The following is a 20,071-nucleotide window of genomic DNA, read 5'->3' as shown; positions in this document are numbered from 1 at the left end:
CAAATGCAATTGCATTGAACTAACCTTATAGAATAATTGACGGGAAATCAGAAATTGGATGCAATATCCTTGATGAATATTTAACGGAAAATCAGAAACTGGATGCAAATGGAATGAAATAACCTCAAAGAATAGTTAACTGGAAATCGAAACCGGATGTAACTACATCGAACTACCCTCAAAGCATAAATAACTGGAAATGGGAACCTAGATGCGAACTAACTTCGAAAAATAATTAACGGGAAATCGAAAACTTGATGCAAATGTATTAAACTAACCTCAAAGAGTAATTAATGGGAAATTTGAACATTGATGCAAATGTAATTAACTAATCTCAAAGAGTAATTAACGAAACATTGAAAACTAGATGGAACTGCGACTTAATTAACCTTAATGAATAACTAACGGGAAATCGTCAACTTGGTGCAACTACACTGAACTAACCTTAAAGAATAATTAAAGAGAAATTAGAAACTTGATTCAACTACATTTAATTAACCTCAAAGAATAATTAATGGGAAATCGGAAACTAGATCCAACTACATTGAACTAGCATCAAAGAATAATTAACGTAAAATCATAAACTTGATGCAAATGCATTGAACTAACCTCGAAACATAGTTGTATTATATATAGGAGAATATAATATCTCGACAAGTATAGTTTTACATTTTAAGTAGTGTTTATTATAATTATTTTATTATGATTGGGAATGCCTTGCTATTTAAGTAGCTTCAATATCATCTTCGTTACATTGGTCATTCTCACAAAATTTCAATCAAACTTCTATTATTAAACATAACAACAAAAATAAATCGATGGGTTTTACTAAGGTTTGGTGTTTTCTTTTGATAGAGAGTGGTACAAGAAATTTGAACAAGTGATTAATATAATTTTCATATCTCATAGTTATGAATAGTTGCTAATATTTTTTAAAATAATTTAATATAACGACACCCGTTCGTAGGATGAGTTCGAAAGCTAGTCCTTAGATATATATTATAGCTTTTGCCAAAATACCAAATTTAAAATCTTTCAATATCTTTTCCGAACCACTTCGCCTTTTAGAGCATTAGGGTTTGAAATTGTTTGTATAAATGCCGCGATAGTCGGGATAGATACCATGACTAAATAATAACTCATATTATAGTTAGTGATTTACATCAAAAAATATATATTCAAATACCGGGCGAGTTGTCCAACACGTTGATTATCGCATCCCAAAGAAAGAATGCCATATCCACGGGTCTTCGCGAGAATAACATATGGTTTTTCGAATCGACCATTTGTAAGCACCTTGCCATCGGTTGGACAATTATGTCATTCCCAATGCATACAATCAATTTTTACCCCGCCAAATGTGCAAGCAAAGCGTTACAGATTTGCAATATTTTCATAATAGTAAATGCCTCAACCTTTGGTTTCCACTTTGTCGAAATGTATAATTGATTTTTGTAAACAACCGTGCCATAACCAAGAATAAAAGTTGCAGCCACCTTGATATTGTTAACTTTAGGCTGAAAAAACTTAAAATGAAATTCTAAATATCGTTGAAGATTGAAGAAATAAAGATTTTTTCATCACTAAAGCACCGTTTTGAAATCCTCTTTCGAAAGCTAATCTAGTTTTCTTCAAGATTTCCAAAGAGCATATTTTCTATGTTTAAATTTTTCGACCCTTCTTTGAACCACTTCGGTGGTGCCCTCGAGCATGTACTTTTTTCTAAGGGGCATGGCGTTAACAAATTCTTCATCAAGACTATCTATTAATTCATTTGGAGGAGATGAAGAAGAAGACGGCGGCGATGAAGATGAAGATGAAGCGGAAATAAACTTCATGATCTATGTGTTATTTGTTTAGGAATGAAAAGTTGTTTGATACAAATGTTTGAGTTGAGTGTGTGTAAAATAAAGAAGGAGATGAGTGTAGATATAGAAGGTAGAAATCGGCCGTTTTGCCCGTTGAGCACGCGATAGTAGAGTTTCGATAGTAGTGGCGCGGCTTTGTTGTGGTCAAAGTTGGCGCGACATTAGTAATTGGCGCACGACTAAACCTAGAGTTGGAATTAGGAAATTATTTCTTCAAATTTGAAGAATGCGACCACAAATACGTCCACCTAGAGATGCTCTTAGCACTATTTTTCAAGGCTTCATAGAGTCTCCAATTTTTTGTAAACACTAATACTAATTACGAAAAAAAAAAAAAAAAAAAACAAAACAAAAAAACAAAACAAACCAAATCCTTAGATATATATTATAGTTATATCCTCACTAATCTAATTTTTGGAGCACTCACAGAGACTTCAGTTTTTTCTAAACTCTATTACTAATTATGAAAAATTATGATATAAATAAAGAAACAATTTTATCTAGAGTTTCACATAGTCTCCAACTTTTCCTAAACAATATAGCTAATTATGGGGGAAAAAAAAATTAAATTGCAAAAAACAATATTTTCAACCAAAAACTAATTATGGGGAAAAAAATTTTCAATATTTTTCAAAAACCGATTTTTTCTTAAACCCCTTACATACAAAGAATAGCTTCCACACTAATCTCAGGTGAAGTTTAACATAATAAAGTTTCTTTCTAGAAGTTTTTAGAGTGTACCACCTTGAGGAACCACCCCTCGTCCAGAACGATGATCTCTATGAGCAGCGTGCTTTCGATTACCCTTCTGTTGTGGGAGTTAGACTCTAGCCTTAACCTTAACATGAGTATGATTCGTCAAATTAGAATCCCATTTGCAACAAAAACGGACATACTCCATCCATTTATACAGGGTTCAAATGAAAAAAATGTCTGTTTTATATCTCTGACCTTGTTTTCCCAAATTTCTAACTCAGCATTTTTAGTAGCTCCAGCACATTCAACTTCATTATCGCCAACCACATCAGTAGTAATAGTAGAATCGATCTATTTTTTCTCCAAATTAACTCCCTTCCTTTATACTCACTTCACCTTGCTCACCTTCAGAAGTAACACCAAAAGAAATACTTTGTCCCATATATTTCAAAGTTTTCCCTCTTTGAATCTTTCTCCCCCTGCTCTTCTCCACTCTCATTCTCATTATCTTCAACAACGTAATCAGTGCCATCCTCGTCGGTTGGATAGTGAAGAAATGAGGTTAAAATTTGCGCGGTCTACAAAAACCATACTAAAATTAAGTGAAGTAACCATTATCGATTTTTAATTTTCTTTACCTCAATAACAGTGATTTTTATTTGGACTTCGAATTTTAAACTTGGACCTCTGGCTCGAAATTCAGGTATGATACGAACTTAGAAGCTTGAATTTGGTTTCCTGTCTCTTTTCTTCGATGTTCAAATATAGAAACAAACTACTTACACACGGACGTTTGTAATTTTACTTTTATTATTTCCTAAGGCAGACTGATCATTTAATTGTAAGAAGTTCTAACTTCTAGATACACAGACCTACTAATTTGAGCTCTGATAAAATTGGCATTCTCCTGTTTTAGACTAGATTAGAGATATTCTTTGTGAAACAATGAAAACTGAAGAAGAAAACTATGTGGGTTGAATTTAGCAATTACCTTTTCTAGAGATTTTCACATTATAAAACGAGCAACACGTACGTTCCTCACAATTTTCTCATAATGTTTGGTATAGAATTATTGTTTCGAAGAGTTAATTAAGATGGCCTCTCTTAGAAGTTTGATAGTTTTTCTTCTTCACGTCCTAGTTTTTTGTCTCGTAATCCATGGCTCCTCTGCTGCAGACCAAGAACTAATCACTAGGGTATGCAGCCGAGTACCGGGAGACTTCAGGTTCTGCAACAAAACCCTTTTTGAAGACCCACGTACCCCAGCAGCTAGTATTGAAGGACTATGTACAATAACACTTGGATTATCTATTGATCTAGTAAGAGATACAATTGATAACATCGATGGTTTTCTTCGCAATACTTCTGATTCTGTTAGTGGTTCTGTTACTAAGAAAAGGTTAGTCCACTACTGTCGTAAAAACTATACTTCAGCATATGGCGATTTCTGCAATGCATGGAAGTTTTCTGGCGCCAAGTCTTTCGTGGATGTTGTCAAGTTGGTGACAAATGGGACTAACAAAGCAATTGATTGTTTGAACGAGTTTAGAAGGCCCCCGCTTATACAAACTTGTCCTGTAGCTCCAATGATTTACAAGTTGTTTACTTTCGAAGGAATCATCTTCAGTATAACACAGGATCTTATCCAATCGCCTGGCCATGCTATAGAGTGCTCTCTTATTATGTTTTTTCTTTCTTTTTCTGTATCTGTTCTTCTTTTCTTTTAGCGTGTGCCACCATCGATAGGTACTGTAAGAGTATAACCGTATAAGACTATTAGTATGGCGGATTTGTTCTCTGGGTTTATGTTTGCTAGAGTTAAATTTTCTTTCGTGCTCCTACACAATTTTTAAATACAAAGTTTTCGTTCAAATTGGTGAGGTATAAATTGCCTGTTTTAATTATTGGTTAGTACCTATTGTAGAAAGCATACATGACGATGGATAAACAATATTGGTAATCAAAACTTTCATTCAATCTGACATTCTGAGTTATCTCAATATTGGTAATTCTATATTGGCGCAGTTTTATTTAAATAGTTCCATCTTTGTTCTTCATATATATATATATATAGCTTACATCCTTAGGAAATTGACAGCCAAAGGTTCATCCAACTTGTAATTTCTGTTTCAATTGCCTAATTATTATTTTTTTTTTTTTTGATGAGTGAGCAGTAATTCGTATCATTAAAACATGAGATAAAGATATAAAAGATGAACGAAAGCAAAAGATGAACCATTTTTTTTCCAAGAGGGCTTGCATCATTGTGTGATTACCACAACCGTACTAGGTACTAGGTTGGCCCGACCCCCGCCAATTACATGCACAGTGCTTGCCATGTGTCTTCAATCTACTATCACCTCTCTCTATATTAAAGTAGAGTACATATGAGGTGGACAGTTTCTTTCCTAATACGGGGCACTTTCCCAATACTTGGTTCTGTCACATGGATCACTTAAATTGTGAGAAGTTTCCTAATACAACTTAAACTAATAGGAAACCAATTCGTAGTGAGATTAACTTCCTTAAGCAATTGTCCATTAATAAGAAATCTTATTTGAGCAAAATCTTACACTCTTATATATCTAGTTTACAATCGAAAATCTTCCTATTAAGAAATCCATGATATATTTACAAAAATCTTTTCGTAGGACTTGGGAGAAGGAAGGAAAAATTGAAGAACTATTTAACTAACACATAAAGATAAACCGGTTGTATTAAGGTGCCAATCATCAATCATTAGGCTAGGTAATAGCTATGCAGTTTAGGAATATAGAATGCAACCCTGAACCATATAATCCATTCACCGATCCCAACTACAGGTGTACTGTGTACCTTTATATAAAGTCATGTGAATACCTAATTATATTTAGTGATATTTTCTTGAATTTTGTTGATGCATGGTAGGAATAATTTCAGCCTAGGAATAGATGTAGTGCTATCAATTTCTCTACTTTCACCGTGTTGTGAATGAGTTTTTTTTAGTTGTGTAAAAGATTCAATTCACAAGTTAAAAAGAGATTAGGGTCGAAGTGATAGAGCTGTAGATGGTACGGTTGCCTGAAATATTACGTTAAAAAATAGTGTTGGATCCTAATTGCAAACAAAAAGAGTTGGAACATGTGTATAAATGGATCTGTAAACAAAAACAAATCTTCACACTAAGTTGGCGAGAAGCTAGGTGAATAAATTCAATTCAAATTGAGTTTTTCATATGATAAGAGAGTTTTACTCTCATCAATAATTCTTTCTAACGGAACTAAACATGTAATTTTCATATAGTCTGATGTGCGTGGTTGTGGTTGGCATAGGCAAGGAAGTTTTGTTGAAAAGATATCTATTAATTGTTATGAGTTCATTGGTATTATTTTCAAATTGCTACAAGTTCTTTGCATGCATGTACGTGATTCACTTTGATATATATATATGTACTTTCATGCTGCTTTTAGTACAAATGAAAGTGAATTGAAAAATCAATATATATGTGATGTTGTTGAGTGAATCGTTTGAAAGTTTGAGATAAAAAACTTTTGCAAGACTTAGTGTACGTTATATGTAAATATATATTGGTACAAAACCTCTTAAAACTAATCATATTGCTAATTTTATTGTAGTTTGGTCATGACAAATAAACACTAGCTCTAGCTAACAAACCATTTTTAAGTACTCAAAAAGTTATTGAGGCCATAGAACATTGAAACAAATAAGCATTGTAGATAGAGGGCCGGGACTATAGTTGCTTTTGCATTGTAAAATTACTTCATTTAATTACTTGATGGTTGTCCAATCCGATTGCCTTTGAACCAAAGATAAAGGTTATAGAAAATATTGCATCAGTGAAATATATTTCCCTATGTCACTACCTTATTAAGTAATGCTTCTCATGAAAATATTTAGAGTCTACTTAGATTGTTTGTTTATTTTACTAGGTTAGCAAGGCTAGGATAAGGAAACATATATATTGGCCAAATAATAGCAAAAAACTACTAATCTTTACATTGAGGGGTTGGAAGGGACTTGGCAATTTTTATTTGCATATCACTTCAAGTATCAACTTCATTCCTCAATGAGAATGACACTTGAACCATGTACTAGGCGGTTATAGTGGATTTGAATCAGCAACTTAGTTCTGAAAATGATATATGTGTCGGTGTATAATCTTGGCATCTTGCTTGGTTAATATACACTCTTGAAAACATCATATGTGCTTCTTCTCTAACATCAGAATTTCAATACGAAGAAAATTTTTACTTTAAAATATCTAATATATGTATATAGCATATATAATTTTAGTTGCAAGCATAGAAGTCTCAGCGAGTTTTAGTTTGAACTTGGAGAGAGTTGAGAAATTGCATAGCTTACCTAGCAATTATCTTTTGATTGTCTCCATTCAACATTCCTTCGATCTTTTGATCCCTAACAATCAAATGGAACATATATGAACACTGGATTGATTTATGGTGGCCACTAGTAATGGATATGTAGGAGAGCCACTCAAATGTAGGTGAAGATACCATTGCATATGGCATGGCCTTGGACAAAGATGCTTCTGAAATTATTAGCACTTTGAAAACTAAAACCACTGATATAGTTTTTAAGTTACAAAGCTCTTAAGATTTGAGTACTTAACATTTAGCTCATTATAATGCGTTATTGCTTCTAAATATTCCATAGTTCTTTCCTAATTTTGCGGAATTATTTCTTATTGCTATAGTCCATGGTAAAAGGTTCACATTATAGTACTTTCGAAGGATTTTTTTTTTTTTTTGTGATATCTAAAAGAGTTCGGCCATATGGCCGGGTAAAAAACCTTGTCTATATACTAAAGCAGAGACATCTAAGAGAGATTTTTCTCTCTCCTAAGTTATAACACTCCGTCTTTTTATTTTTTTCCTATAATAATAATAATAATAATAATAATGAAAATAGATAAAACAGATATAAGATAACTATCAGCTTAGGGATAAAAGTCCCGTAAGTAACTAGATAAGTGTTATCCTTGTTTTTCGGAGAGGTTTTTAAAACTAAAGAAAAAAGGAGTGTTTTCTCACGTAGAGTTTCGGAAAAAAAAAAAAAAAAAAAAAAAAAAAAAAAAAAAATGAGAGTTTTATGAGTTTTAAAAAAGGGGTTTCTTGAAAAGAAAAAAAAATAGTTTTATTCTGAGATCTAGGTGATAGTTGGAGCGCGCTATAGGTGAGTAGTTTAGTTTTATTTCACGTCTATACAGAGATAGTTTACTGTCCAAAAAAGTTTACGCGCTGTATGTTTTTTCTGCTTATCATTCTGTAGTTATTCTATAATAATTTGTGGTCTCGCCAATTGGTAAAAATGGTTCACTGTTAGTATATTATTGTCGGTATATTGTTTTGCTGGACAACTGCGGAAACTCTGTTTTGGGCGTTAATGGCGGCGTGAACCAAAGTCAAAGAATAGTTAGGACTGTTAATTTCTATTGCAAGTGCTCCTAATATAGATTGGTTGGGTTGAATAAATAGTTGGAGGTAGTTAGGGGTGTGTGAGTATGGAAGAATGGGGCTGTTGAAGCTTTGGAGAATGTTAATGGCGTCGTCTGTTTGGATTGTTGTTTGAATTCTTGGGTTATTCAGTAGTATTTCTTGAATTGAATGGTGGTTGTGGTGGGTTTTTACTTGGTTGTTGGTCGTTGGATGATGAAGAATAGATGGGCTGGTGGAGGTGTTGTGAGGAAGGAGATGAACAGTAAATTTCGATTTGGGCTTGGGCCAAATCATGGGTGGGCTTATGTGTTTTAAATTTTAGATTTTTATTTTTTAGACTTAAGTTTAGACTATGGGCCTTAGGCTTTGGGCTTTTGGGGTTAGAGGAGTTTAGGTCTGGTTGACTGCTGTTGACATGGCTGGTTGACTGCGGTGGACCATTGGCAGGTTGACTTTGACTGTTGACCAGGGTTGACTTTGACCAGTTGACCCAAATTTGACTTTTACCTCGGATTATGATTCAGTCTATTAGGATAGGTCTAGAACTATTAGCATGCTGACTTTAGGCTAAGACCTTTCTAAATATACTTGTGTACATGTATTTACTACTCTGTGATATTTCAGTCTTTTATGATACACAACGTTATGACACTTACACTTCCATGAAATTAATAACGCTTAAACCAAAAATACATTAATCAAGATACTCCTTCGTTCTCTAAAATAATATATGCAATAAAGTTCAATAATGTGTAAACAAATTTACCACACCCTTTTAGAACTCTCCACGCCTCAAGTTTTGGAATTTAGTTTTATGACTGTTGATGTCATATATTAGGTGGGCATTTATTGAATGTGCCATAAATGGCCCGTTAGCGTTATATATGGGTATTCATTAAATGTGTCATGAATGACCCGGGTATTCATTGAATGTGCCATGAATGACCAGATTGTTTGGATTGCCCTAAAGAGGAACTAAGGTATTCGCCTTGCGGGTTAGTTGTATTCCTTGAGTGTACGGGAATGTAGGGTTGGGTATTCCTTGAATGTGGCCGGAATGACCCAGGGCATTCATTGAATGTGCCATGAATGGCCCGTTAGTGATATGATAGGTATTCCTTGAATGTGGCGGGAATGACCTAAGATATTCATTGAATGTGCCATGAATGACCTGAGTTTTTGTGCCCAAAGAGGCTGTGAAATATGTGTATGAAAGCCCAAAGGTGGCTATGATATGGTGGTATTCGGTGGGAGAGAGGCACACAGGAATGTGTGATTTGGCAAATGTGTGGAGTGCAAATGTGTGGAGTAGGTACTAAAGGATAGGTGTATAAGAAAAGTAATTGATTAATTGATAAGAGAAATTGATTTGATTATGCAAGTGTGTTTGGACTTACTTGTGAATACCTATAGGATATCTACATATGTTATATACAAGTTCTAACTTTCTTTTGCAAGAGGGTAGGACTTAATATAATATTTTGTGCAGGGACGCGGTCCTACCCTTATACAGCAGTGGATATCAGTAAGTTTTAATTCAATTATTTAGATATTAAAACGAGTTGTTAGAATGAGTTAATATAATGGAAGTTTTGCTTGGGAAGAAACTATGCAGTTGATTTGGAACTACATGTCTTCCAAGCTGAGAATGATTAGGTTATGATAGATTTAAAGTGTTAGTTGGGATAAGTAAAGATTGGATATGTTTATATGTGGTTAGTCTACTCATACCAGCAAATTCTATTTTGTTGACCCATATTTGCTTTGTTTTGGCAACGTGGGTGTGTTCTTGGGAACATAGGTGGAAGGCAGTGGAACCGCGGCGTGTGATTTGGATTCTTGCCTGGAGTAGTCCGTTAGTTCTTTTGTTAGGTCTGATTCTTATTGAAAGGATGTAATAACGTAGTTATATTTTCAGCATGACATGAGAACATGGTAGTAAGGACTATTTATTCAGAGAGTCTGTTTGATGTTTTGTTTGGACGGGATGATATCTTAATAAAGTAATGGCGGATAATTGTTGGGATTATTTTTAATTTAAGTTGATTCTTGTATGATGGGGGTATTAGGTTTTGACATGTGTTGTATCCACCCCGTCATAGCCTGGGTTTTTAGACAATTGAACCGAGTGATGTTTGAGATATTTATATTTCAAATATTCACTTTGTAATTGTTTAGAAATTCGGGCTGTGACATAAGTAGCACTCTAATATGAGATATAATATTTTCTCTCTCCTACATGGCTTTCTACAATGCTTTCTACCATGTCACATAGACTCTTTAGATAGTTTGATTCAATTTCCACTTTCCAAAAGAGTGTTTTGCACATGGATCTACTTACGATTAATATAACTCCTGTTTTAGTACAACTCTCCCAACTTAAGTGCAATTCAAATTAGTATATACAATTATTTTCTAAAACATAATTATTTTTAACTAGCTATTATTTCTTCAAAAAAAGGAAAGAAATTATACGCAAACATAATTATGTTTAACTCTAAGAGAGATTTTTCTCTCTCCTTAGGTGGCACTCTAATATGAGAGATATCATTTTCTCTCTCCTACGTGGTTTTCTACAATGCTTTCTACCATACCACGTGGATTTTTTAGAGAGTTTGATTCAATTTCCACTTTCCAAAAGAGTGTTTGGACATGGATCTACTTACGATTAATATAACTCCTATTTTAGTACAACTCTCCCAACTTAAGTGCAATAGAAATTAGTATATACAATTATTTTCTAAAACATAATTATTTTTAACTAACTATTATTTTCTCAAAAATAGGAAAGAAATTATCCCACAAATTCCGCAAACTTAATTATGTTTAACTAGCAATTATTTACATTCCACGTATAAAGATTATATAAATTATTTCCTAAAAAATAGGAAACATGATCTTATTACCCATACAAATTATGTACGTATATATAGATTTTTCTTCAATGTTGGAATTAAATATCAACATAAGTCATTTAACAAGACGTAACTCTCTCCTAAAAAATCTTAAAAATAATTGGAAATTTCGGAAAGAATAGATAATAGGCAATGAATCCATGAAAGCATAGTAGAAAAGAATACAAATTGACCGGAAACTAGCAGAACACGGTGATCATGAAAAGAACAATGTTAAATATGTCTTGATTTCCATTCTTAACAACATAAATGGACTTCGTATTATTATTCTAAAACTATCTATTTGCAGCATAAACCACGTGTATATAGACATGTCACATACGCATTATCTTACCTCCAATGGTATCAGCAATTTAGCTACAGGTAAAAGCACAAAATCTGAGTGAGAGGATGTCGTCATAAAGTTGTAGGCATTGACACCACCAAAATAAATGGGCATAATGGGACTTGAAATGAAACACACTCATTAAATTCAAAGTTGTAAAAGAATGACCATTGCATTGAATTAAGCAGGACTTGGCACCAAGACATCACTGATTTTGATCTTTCATGTTGGAATTAAAGAAAAGAAGATCATTATTGTTGTGGCCAAGTAACCTCATTGCCAGTTAAGTAATCTTTTTATCGGAACCCAAAATTAAGCACACGAAGTTGTGTTGCCTAGCATATGAGTCAATTAGAGAAATTATATAATAGGAAAACACAAAACGGGACTCAATTAGAGAAATTGTGTGTTTGTCAAAAAAATCATGAAAAAAGCCTAGAAATTATGTTTTGTACGTGTATAGGTTCCATCTTAACATCGAATCCATTTGACATAACATCACAAAAACCTTGATTGGAAATAAAGCTTTTGCTTGAACTTTAAAGGGGTTATGGAATGGGACATATGGGATAGACTTTGGAGCATATAACACACTTAGTCCAAATAAATACTTATTTTGAAATATTGACAGGTGGCCAGAATACCGCTAGGGATGAGATCGACCAACTGTAACTTGGAAAAAGACCATAATTTATTTAAAATCTATAAGAAGAAGATAAATTGAGTAGGGAAAATACACAAGGAGACTCTTAATTGTTGAGATGGCCAAAAGTTTCTGAATTAAGCTATAAAGTTTAATTTAATATTAAGGGGACTGTGGGAGATACAAAAACTTGAATATTTTGTACTTATAACTTATAAGTTCTTACTACTATAAGTGTTTGCTACAGTTTGTACCTACATAGATTAATTGTGATGTATTAGTTGGGGTTCATGTGTGGTGCCACTTTATCAAAAAAAAAAGTTCATGTGTGGTGTCAAGAGTTGCTACCAAATGCGTAGTTAAAACCTTTTGTATATTGGAGGGCTTAACTAAAGCATAACATTTTGTGCTTGAATTAGATTGTAAAATTTTTAAATGTAAAATCTATCAAAATGAAGCATTTCCTATTTAGGAAACACTCGATCTATATGGGAAGTTTAAATCTAGGGAAGGGCTACTACAATGTTCAGTTCCGTTCACAAGCAGATCGTGATCGTGTTTTTACTCGTGGCGCATGGTCTGTGAACCCTGGCGTCATCCGCCTTCAACGCAAGTTCCCAGATTTTCATCCGTATCGTTTGCACATTTCCATAGCTTAAATCTGGGTACGTATCTATGAACTTAGCATCGAGTATTGGCATCCGTCAGTTATTTTGGCCATTCCTCGGCTACTTGTCGTAAGAATCCAAATAAGCAACAAGATAAACCGAAAGGTGATGATGGAGATGGAAACTCAAAGCGTAGCAACGCTAAGAAGCCTGTGGTCTATCGTGAAATACAAGCTTCCAAGGATAAGAAAAAGGTTACTTATTCTTCGGACATGTCGATTAATAACCTATGCTATCAATATCGGATATCTCGGCCGATTAATCACATATTGCTTGTAAACCGATTAGTTTTTACCAATTTTTTAACTTTTTCTCACTGAACCGATTTAATCACCGAATTGACCGATTAATCGACCGAGATGACCGATTTCTCGCTAAACCAAGAAAAAAAATTATTAAAAATATCGGTTCCCCATCTAAAAAAATATGTAAAATTAATTAATGAATTGGATTCTTAAACTGTATTAATAATAATAGAACCCAATCAATACACAAAGCTGAGAGTTTACTTATTTTCCCCTCCTTAACGAAAGTTTTTTTTTTTGAAGAAGTTAGAGGTTTTGGCAGACCTCAACCTGTATTGATTACCTTCTCAAGTACATGGTTCCCACCCTATCCATCTCTACCAGAGCTGTAGCTCTGCTATCTAATGGTGGTAGAAAGAAAGAGATACTTTCATCCCAAGTCTTACACAATTTAGAAAGGTAGTCCGCCACCTGATTACCTTCCCTGCAAATATGGTTTACATCTAGCTCCTCAAATCGGTTTCTAAACACTGCAAAGGACGTAACAATATTGTCACAGTACCATGGTGCTCTCTCCCTCCCATTCAAAATGTTGACTGCTCTGAGTGAGTCAGAACACACAGTAATTTTCTTGTACCCTCTATCAATGGCTGCCTTCAAACCTTCCACTATAGCTCGCAGTTCTTGGCCAATCACTGATTTACTCTGGGATGAACCAGTAAACGCCATTTCTACATTACCTTAACGAAAGTTAAATATACAAATTATTGTATTATCTCTCTAATAAATATTATCGCGTCTCAATCCCTTTATTCCTTTAAATATTTAACGTAATTTTTGTATTTGACATATCTGTAGTACTCTAAAATTGAGCTAGTTAGATGTGATTATGAGAATTTGATATTTTTTGTTGTATCTCGGATCACTGTTTAGAAATATTTGGTATGATTATACTGTTATATATTTTGAAAACGTCAAATATATATATCCGATATAACCGATTAAATCACCAATTAATAACCGATTAATCGCATATCGCTCCTCGACCGATTAGTTTTGAAAACCGATTTTAACTGCTTAGTTAATAGCTCATTTTCATGTTTGCATCCTGATAATGCTACACCCACTGATGAATTGGAGCCACAAGCCGGCCAGTCAAGTCCAAAACATTGCAGGTCGCATTAAAACTTCATCACAGTCAAACCCTATGGACAAAACCAAACCTCCAGAGAGGAAAAAGAAGGTTCCAATGAGTCCGAGAAAAAAAACAAAGACATTATGACCATGACCAACTAAAGATCACTGGCCACCTCACGAATTGGATTTGAACCTATATAAAGCTACTTTCCTTTTAGTAGATCGTGAGTGGGTTTGTCGTCCTCCTCATTATAGTCCTCCTCAAAGGAAAAAAAATTTAAAATTCCATAACCTCAGCCTATGTCCAAAATTCAATGCCAGATAAATAGTAAAATTTGTTGAAACTCTTGACTTTGCAGACCTAATTTCATAATATTTCTTAAAATAGAAAGTATATGTTCCAAGGATTCAGAATCCTGATGGAGGTAGGTTGCCATTTCTTGAATACCCCGATCAGGGGGAAGAACAAGATTATTATCATAATAAAGTAGTAGCAATTCCTCAATTTTGTTGTTAATTTGTTCCTTGATCGTATCAAAACAGATATTTCCTAGCTTTTTGGCCATATTTTCATGATTTAAACCTCTCAAGCTCCCTGCACGAAATATTATCAAAACTATAAGCGGGATATAGGCCACTCCTACTATGGTGAAGATATCAGCTATCATTGAAGAAATATATACCAGTAATTCCGGATTCATAGTTAAAGTGAAACAGAAAACTACCTGGAGAAATTCAAATGAGAAAAATTTATGCACCCTGGATCCATCTTTTAGCCTACACTTGCTGGCTTGCTTTTGGTCTCGCTTCGCTATGCTACATAGGGCCGGAGTTCGGCCCTCTCGACCCTTCTTGGGAACCTTGTTACCTTAAAGGGATACTCACACCTAAGTTGATCATTTACGAGATTTCCGGCGCTTTGAAGAGCTCATAAGCGCTAGCAATAGGACAATATTTGCATTAGACACAATCTTCAAGAACCCAATTTGGAGCATTCTGCATGCTGGCCCACACCGTCAATTGTCAATTCCAATCTGAGAAACCTAGAGTGACGTCATGCAAACACACCTGCAGCCGCGTGTAGAGGGCTTGGGCAGCTTCTTCAAATCGACGACATAATACTATGTGATTCTCTAGTCGAACTCTCTCGCCACGCAGTTCCACTCAGGTGAGGCCTCTAGACGTTGCCTCGTCTTAAGGGATTGCACCTTGGGGAATTTCCGTAGTAGGGGAGCTTCAATGTCGGACCGGTAAGACCATGGGGGAGTGGTGGGTTGGGGTTGGTTGGATGCGGGAAGAGCACAAAACTATTGTAATGCACTCTGTCATATAATTTGTGTTTACCCCGATCTTCCTCCATGTAGTTAAAAGAAAATCACCCTTGTGTGTCCTACAAGCAACCCCATATCCTGTAGCTCCTGGGTTCCCCATTGAACACCCATCACGGTTAATTTTCACCATATCACTTGCTGGGGGAGTCCACCAGCACTTGCGAATTCTTGGAGCTGGGTATAGTCGTGTTTAGAGACACCACTTGCTCAAGATAGCGAGTTCAGTGGCATTGTTGCAATTGTTCCTTGGTGGCAAGAAGTAAGCTTCTTTGACTAGCTTTGTGATCTCTTTAGTACAGCAAGCAAGATTAACATGTTCATCATAAAAAAAGACCTTATTTATGCTTCCAAAATAGTTTTGATGCCCCGGCCCTAACGAGTGGTGAATCCCATGCAACCAGTAGCACATATTTTAAAGTAGTGCTACACAGTGGCGGAGCCAGGAATTTGTTCCAGGGTGAGCTGATGTTAGGGTTACAATTTTGCGACACAATTTAAATAGTTTGTTTGTTCACACGCCGATTTGCTTGTTTCTTTTTAAGCTTTTTTTTATGACATGTTTTTTTTTAACACTGGTGCTACACGGACCTACTTTTTAGACCTACTATTGCGACTCACTATTTGGATAATGTTGGTTTGCATTGCAATACACACAAACACGTATCTCTATGTAAATCAATGATTAAGACTTGTGACACATCAGTAGGTCAAATAAGTGGGTCGGGATCCAAACTGCATAGCAACCGAGTTCCACCAAATTAATACAGGCATCTTGTACCGGAGCCTACATAAGCAGCAAGAGAAACACGTTAAACTCAAGACTTTTACTTGTGCATGCAAGAATTAATACATTGGAGAAACGATTCACATACACGTACTCAATCAGCTACTATTGAATAATTTATGTTCTCACGTAACACATGATGGCATGAAGCTCCTTCAAAGAAACCGAAGATTCTCCGGCCTTTTTTTTAGGATAAAGGGGAAACAAGTGTAGTGGGAAATCTGTTGAGATATTGCATATATTGGGCTGATACTCACATATCCTTGTAATTGATCTTGTGTATTCCTTCCTATTCTAGAGATAGTGTAGTTGTACACTAGGTGTGGACAGATTCATTAGACTTGTAATTATATAAATTGTTTGGTCGTAGGATCTACCTAAGGATTCATCATTATGTATGTATTTGTATAGATTTATTAAATAAGACAATCAATTATTACTCTGATTTTGAACTTGGTATCGGAGCGAGGTTCTAAAGAACACTATACCGTCTCTTCTTGAACATCCTAGCTGCACTATTAAATCAGTGCTGCAAGGGTTTGATTGCAAATATCCCACCACCACCACCGCACATCCTAACCTGCAGAATTCCTATATAGTTCATAATGGCAAAGAGTGACATCGAATCATCAAGCACCAAGTCCATTATTGTTCAATCCGAAAGGTCAGCATTCAATGCAGGAATCACCCTCACTGAATCAAACTATGATGCATGGCCTCAAATCATTGAGATGCACATCGCAGAATGTGAAAAACTCTCATATATTAGTGGCAACACCAAGCAGCCCGCAGAATCAGATGAGGGTACGACAAATGGTATGCAGAAAACCAAAAAGTCAAGCGATGCTTTTGATGTCAATAAGTCTTGAAATCATGAAACGATACATATACTTACCCACTGCTAGAGAGATATAATGCTCTCTTAAAGGCATTCTATGATGGAAGTGATGAATTGCAGGTGTATACCTTGAATCAAAAGGCCTTTACGGTCAAACAAAATGGAAAAACCCTCTTTGTTTATTATGGAGAATTAATTGAAATTTTTCATGAGTTACGTTGGATCTGATCACCGTGATAAGGTGTTTATGAAGCATCATGATGATGTTGCAACATATCGGAAGTCGATTGAATGGCTAAGAGTGCATATATTCCTTGCCGGATTGGATGGTGAGTTCTAACAGATTCGTGGTGAAATTTTGCGCAAGGAACCTATGCCTAAATTAGAAGAATGTTATGCATTGGTCCACCGTGAGTCTATTCGACAAGCAATGATGAATGGAGAAACTGAAAATCCTAAAGTTTCAGCCATGGTGGCCCTCAACTACCCTCCTCAAAAACAACAAGACCGAACCAAGCTGAGCAATCCTAAGACTACTAATGGTGCCAACAAGTCCACCTACAAATGCACTCATTGTGAACAAATTGGTCATACCAAGAGTCAATGTTTTGAACTTGTTGGGTTATCATAATAAGTCGATCTACATGGATCTCTCACCAGGATGCATGATAGCATAAATGCATAGTCGGAAGGTGTGCAGATTAAAGAAATCATTGCATAGGTGGAAACAATCTCCGAGAGCTTGGTTTGGAAGGTTCACTAAGTCTATGAGAGCCTTTGGTTACTGTCAGAGCAATTCAGACCACACTATTTTTAAAGAAGTAACGAGGTAAGATCACTGCACTTATTGTATATGTGGATGACATGGTGTGGTTACAGGGAATGATCTTAAGGAAAGGAGGCCTTACAGAGTTACTTGTCTAGAGAATTGAAATGAAAAACCTCGGTTCCTTGAAATAGTTTCTTGGGGGATCGATCGGATAAAGGGTGTCTAGAAGAAGATAAAGGGACTTTTCAACCGGTGTCTCAAAGAAAGTATGTATTATATTTGTTACAAGAACGGTATGTCGGCATGTCTATGCATTAAGTATTGATACACCAATAATGGAAGAAGGATTGAAGTATTTAAGTGTTGAGTCTAATCGTGGATGCATATCCGGTTGATAAAAAGCAATACCGAGACAATTCGTTGGGAGATTGATGTACTTAGCAATACACACACACACAACAACCGGACCTTGTCTATGCATTAAGTATTATTAGCCAGTTTATGCATAATCCTGGTGAGCAACATATGAACGCAATTATACGACTTTTGAGGTATTTGAAGTTTGTTTATGGAAAGGGACTTTTGTTCACTAAAAATATAAATCATCGAAGTGTGGATGCATATCGATCTTGATTATCAATGGAGCATGGTAGATGACATGCGATCTAGCTACTTCAGGTTACTTCACCTTCATAGGTGGTAATCTCGTTACATGGAGAAGTAAAAAAAACATAATGTTGTTGCACGTTCAAGTGCAGAAGCTAAATATAGAGGTATGGTACTTGGAGTTTGTGAAGTATTATGGTTAAGACTTATCTTGAGGGATTTGGGCTATCCGCCTAGGCAACCGTATCGATTCACTTATATTAATTGTCACAATAAAGCAGCACGTGATCGATATTACTCATAACCCGGTTCAACATGATCGTACAAAGCACGTGGAAGTAGATAGATTCTTCATCAAGGAGAAGTTGGATGAGAACATTGTGGAGTTGCCTAAGATTTGATTAGAGTATTAGTTGGTCGAGATCCTCACCAAAGCAATTTCAGGTCAAGTATTCTCCAAGTTTTTGGGCAAGTTAGGCATGTGTGACATCTATGCACCAACTTGAGGGGGAGTGCTTTTGCAGATATTGGGCTTATACTCACAGATGCTTGTAATTGATCTTGTGTTATTCCTTCTTATTCTAGAGATAGTGTAGTTGTACACTAGGTGTGGATAGATTCATTAGACTTGTAATTATAGAAATTGTTTGATTGTAGGATACACCTGAGGATCCATCACTATACATGGAGTAGTGACGGACCTACTTTTTAGACCTACTATTGCGACTCATTATTTGGAGAACGTTGGTTTGCATTGCACTACACACATACACGTATCTCTATGTAAATCAATGGTTACCATTAGTAGGTCGCTTAAGTATGTCAAATTAGTAGGTCTATGTATCATTACTACTATATATGTATCGGTATAGATTCATTGGAAGTCGGAGATCGGGGATATGTCTTACATCCTTGAGTGTCAAGGTGTAGCCATCACTAGTTTCCACATGAACATCACCGATCCCTTCAATCCTTGAGACTCCACTGTTACCTCACCAAAATCACCACAGCTGTAGGTAGTGAAGAATCTCTTGTGTGGTGTGATGTGATAGGACGCTTCGGTATCTACTACCCACTCTGTATCCTGATATGATGTATTGACATAACACTCACCACAATCTGACATAATTCTCAATAGATCATCATCTGAAACTACTACGGTAGTATCTCGGCTTGTGCTTCCATTCCTCTTTACCAAGTCTTCAAGCACACAATTTTTTTTTTTATCCCTCTTGAGTGTTCTACACTCATATCTGAAGTGTCCCTTGGTGGTACAATAGTAACACTATCTTTCTACCTTAGGAGTTCTAGATTCACCCATAGATTTGCCTCTGCCATCACATCTAGAATGAGGTGGTTTTCTGCTCTTAGCTCTCCCCCGCTTCTCAGTGACATAGATCTCTGAGTGAGAGGAGCTACCCCATGAACCCCTTCTTGTCTCCTCATTCAACAATGCCCTGGTAGCCATCTCCATGGTAATGATCCATCCTTAGCGGCTCCGCCAAGAGAAACTGCTAAAGTCTCCCAACTGTCGGGTAGAGAATTCAATAGTACCAAAATCTCGACTTCGTCACCCATATCAATCTTCATCAAATGCAGCTGATTGATGATATTTTGTACTTCATTAAGATGCTCAAACATTGAAGAACATTTGTGACGCCCCAAGACCCAACACCCATCCCGAGGACGAGGAGTGAATCTCGACGCTGACACCCAAGTCTAACGAAATTTCGGCAGAGTTTCCTTTGTTTAATCGACATTCGTAAACCCTAAAACCTGTCATAACCCCT

At 35.7% G+C, this 20,071-nt stretch overlaps 1 protein-coding gene across 1 annotated transcript; it reads right to left on the bottom strand.

The window, feature by feature from the left end:
- Positions 1-13,155: 13,155 nt before the first annotated feature.
- On the bottom strand, positions 13,156-13,545 carry LOC147511724 (uncharacterized). The gene has a single exon (XM_086598548.1). The coding sequence runs from the start codon at positions 13,543-13,545 to the stop codon at positions 13,156-13,158; it is 390 nt and encodes a 129-aa protein (XP_086454674.1).
- Between the last annotated feature and the right edge of the window lie 6,526 nt (positions 13,546-20,071).

Source organism: Coptis chinensis, chromosome 3 (assembly GCF_015680905.1).
Source record: "Coptis chinensis isolate HL-2020 chromosome 3, ASM1568090v1, whole genome shotgun sequence".
Taxonomy (NCBI): Eukaryota; Viridiplantae; Streptophyta; class Magnoliopsida; order Ranunculales; family Ranunculaceae; genus Coptis; species Coptis chinensis.
Note: the sequence above shows the minus strand (reverse complement) of the source record. Positions and strands in the feature narration are given on the sequence as shown.

What these genes read in the sequence shown, in the direction of transcription:
- LOC147511724 (XM_086598548.1), bottom strand. Translation starts at nt 13,545, where the DNA reads ATGGCGTTTACTGGTTCATCCCAGAGTAAATCAGTGATTGGCCAAGAA.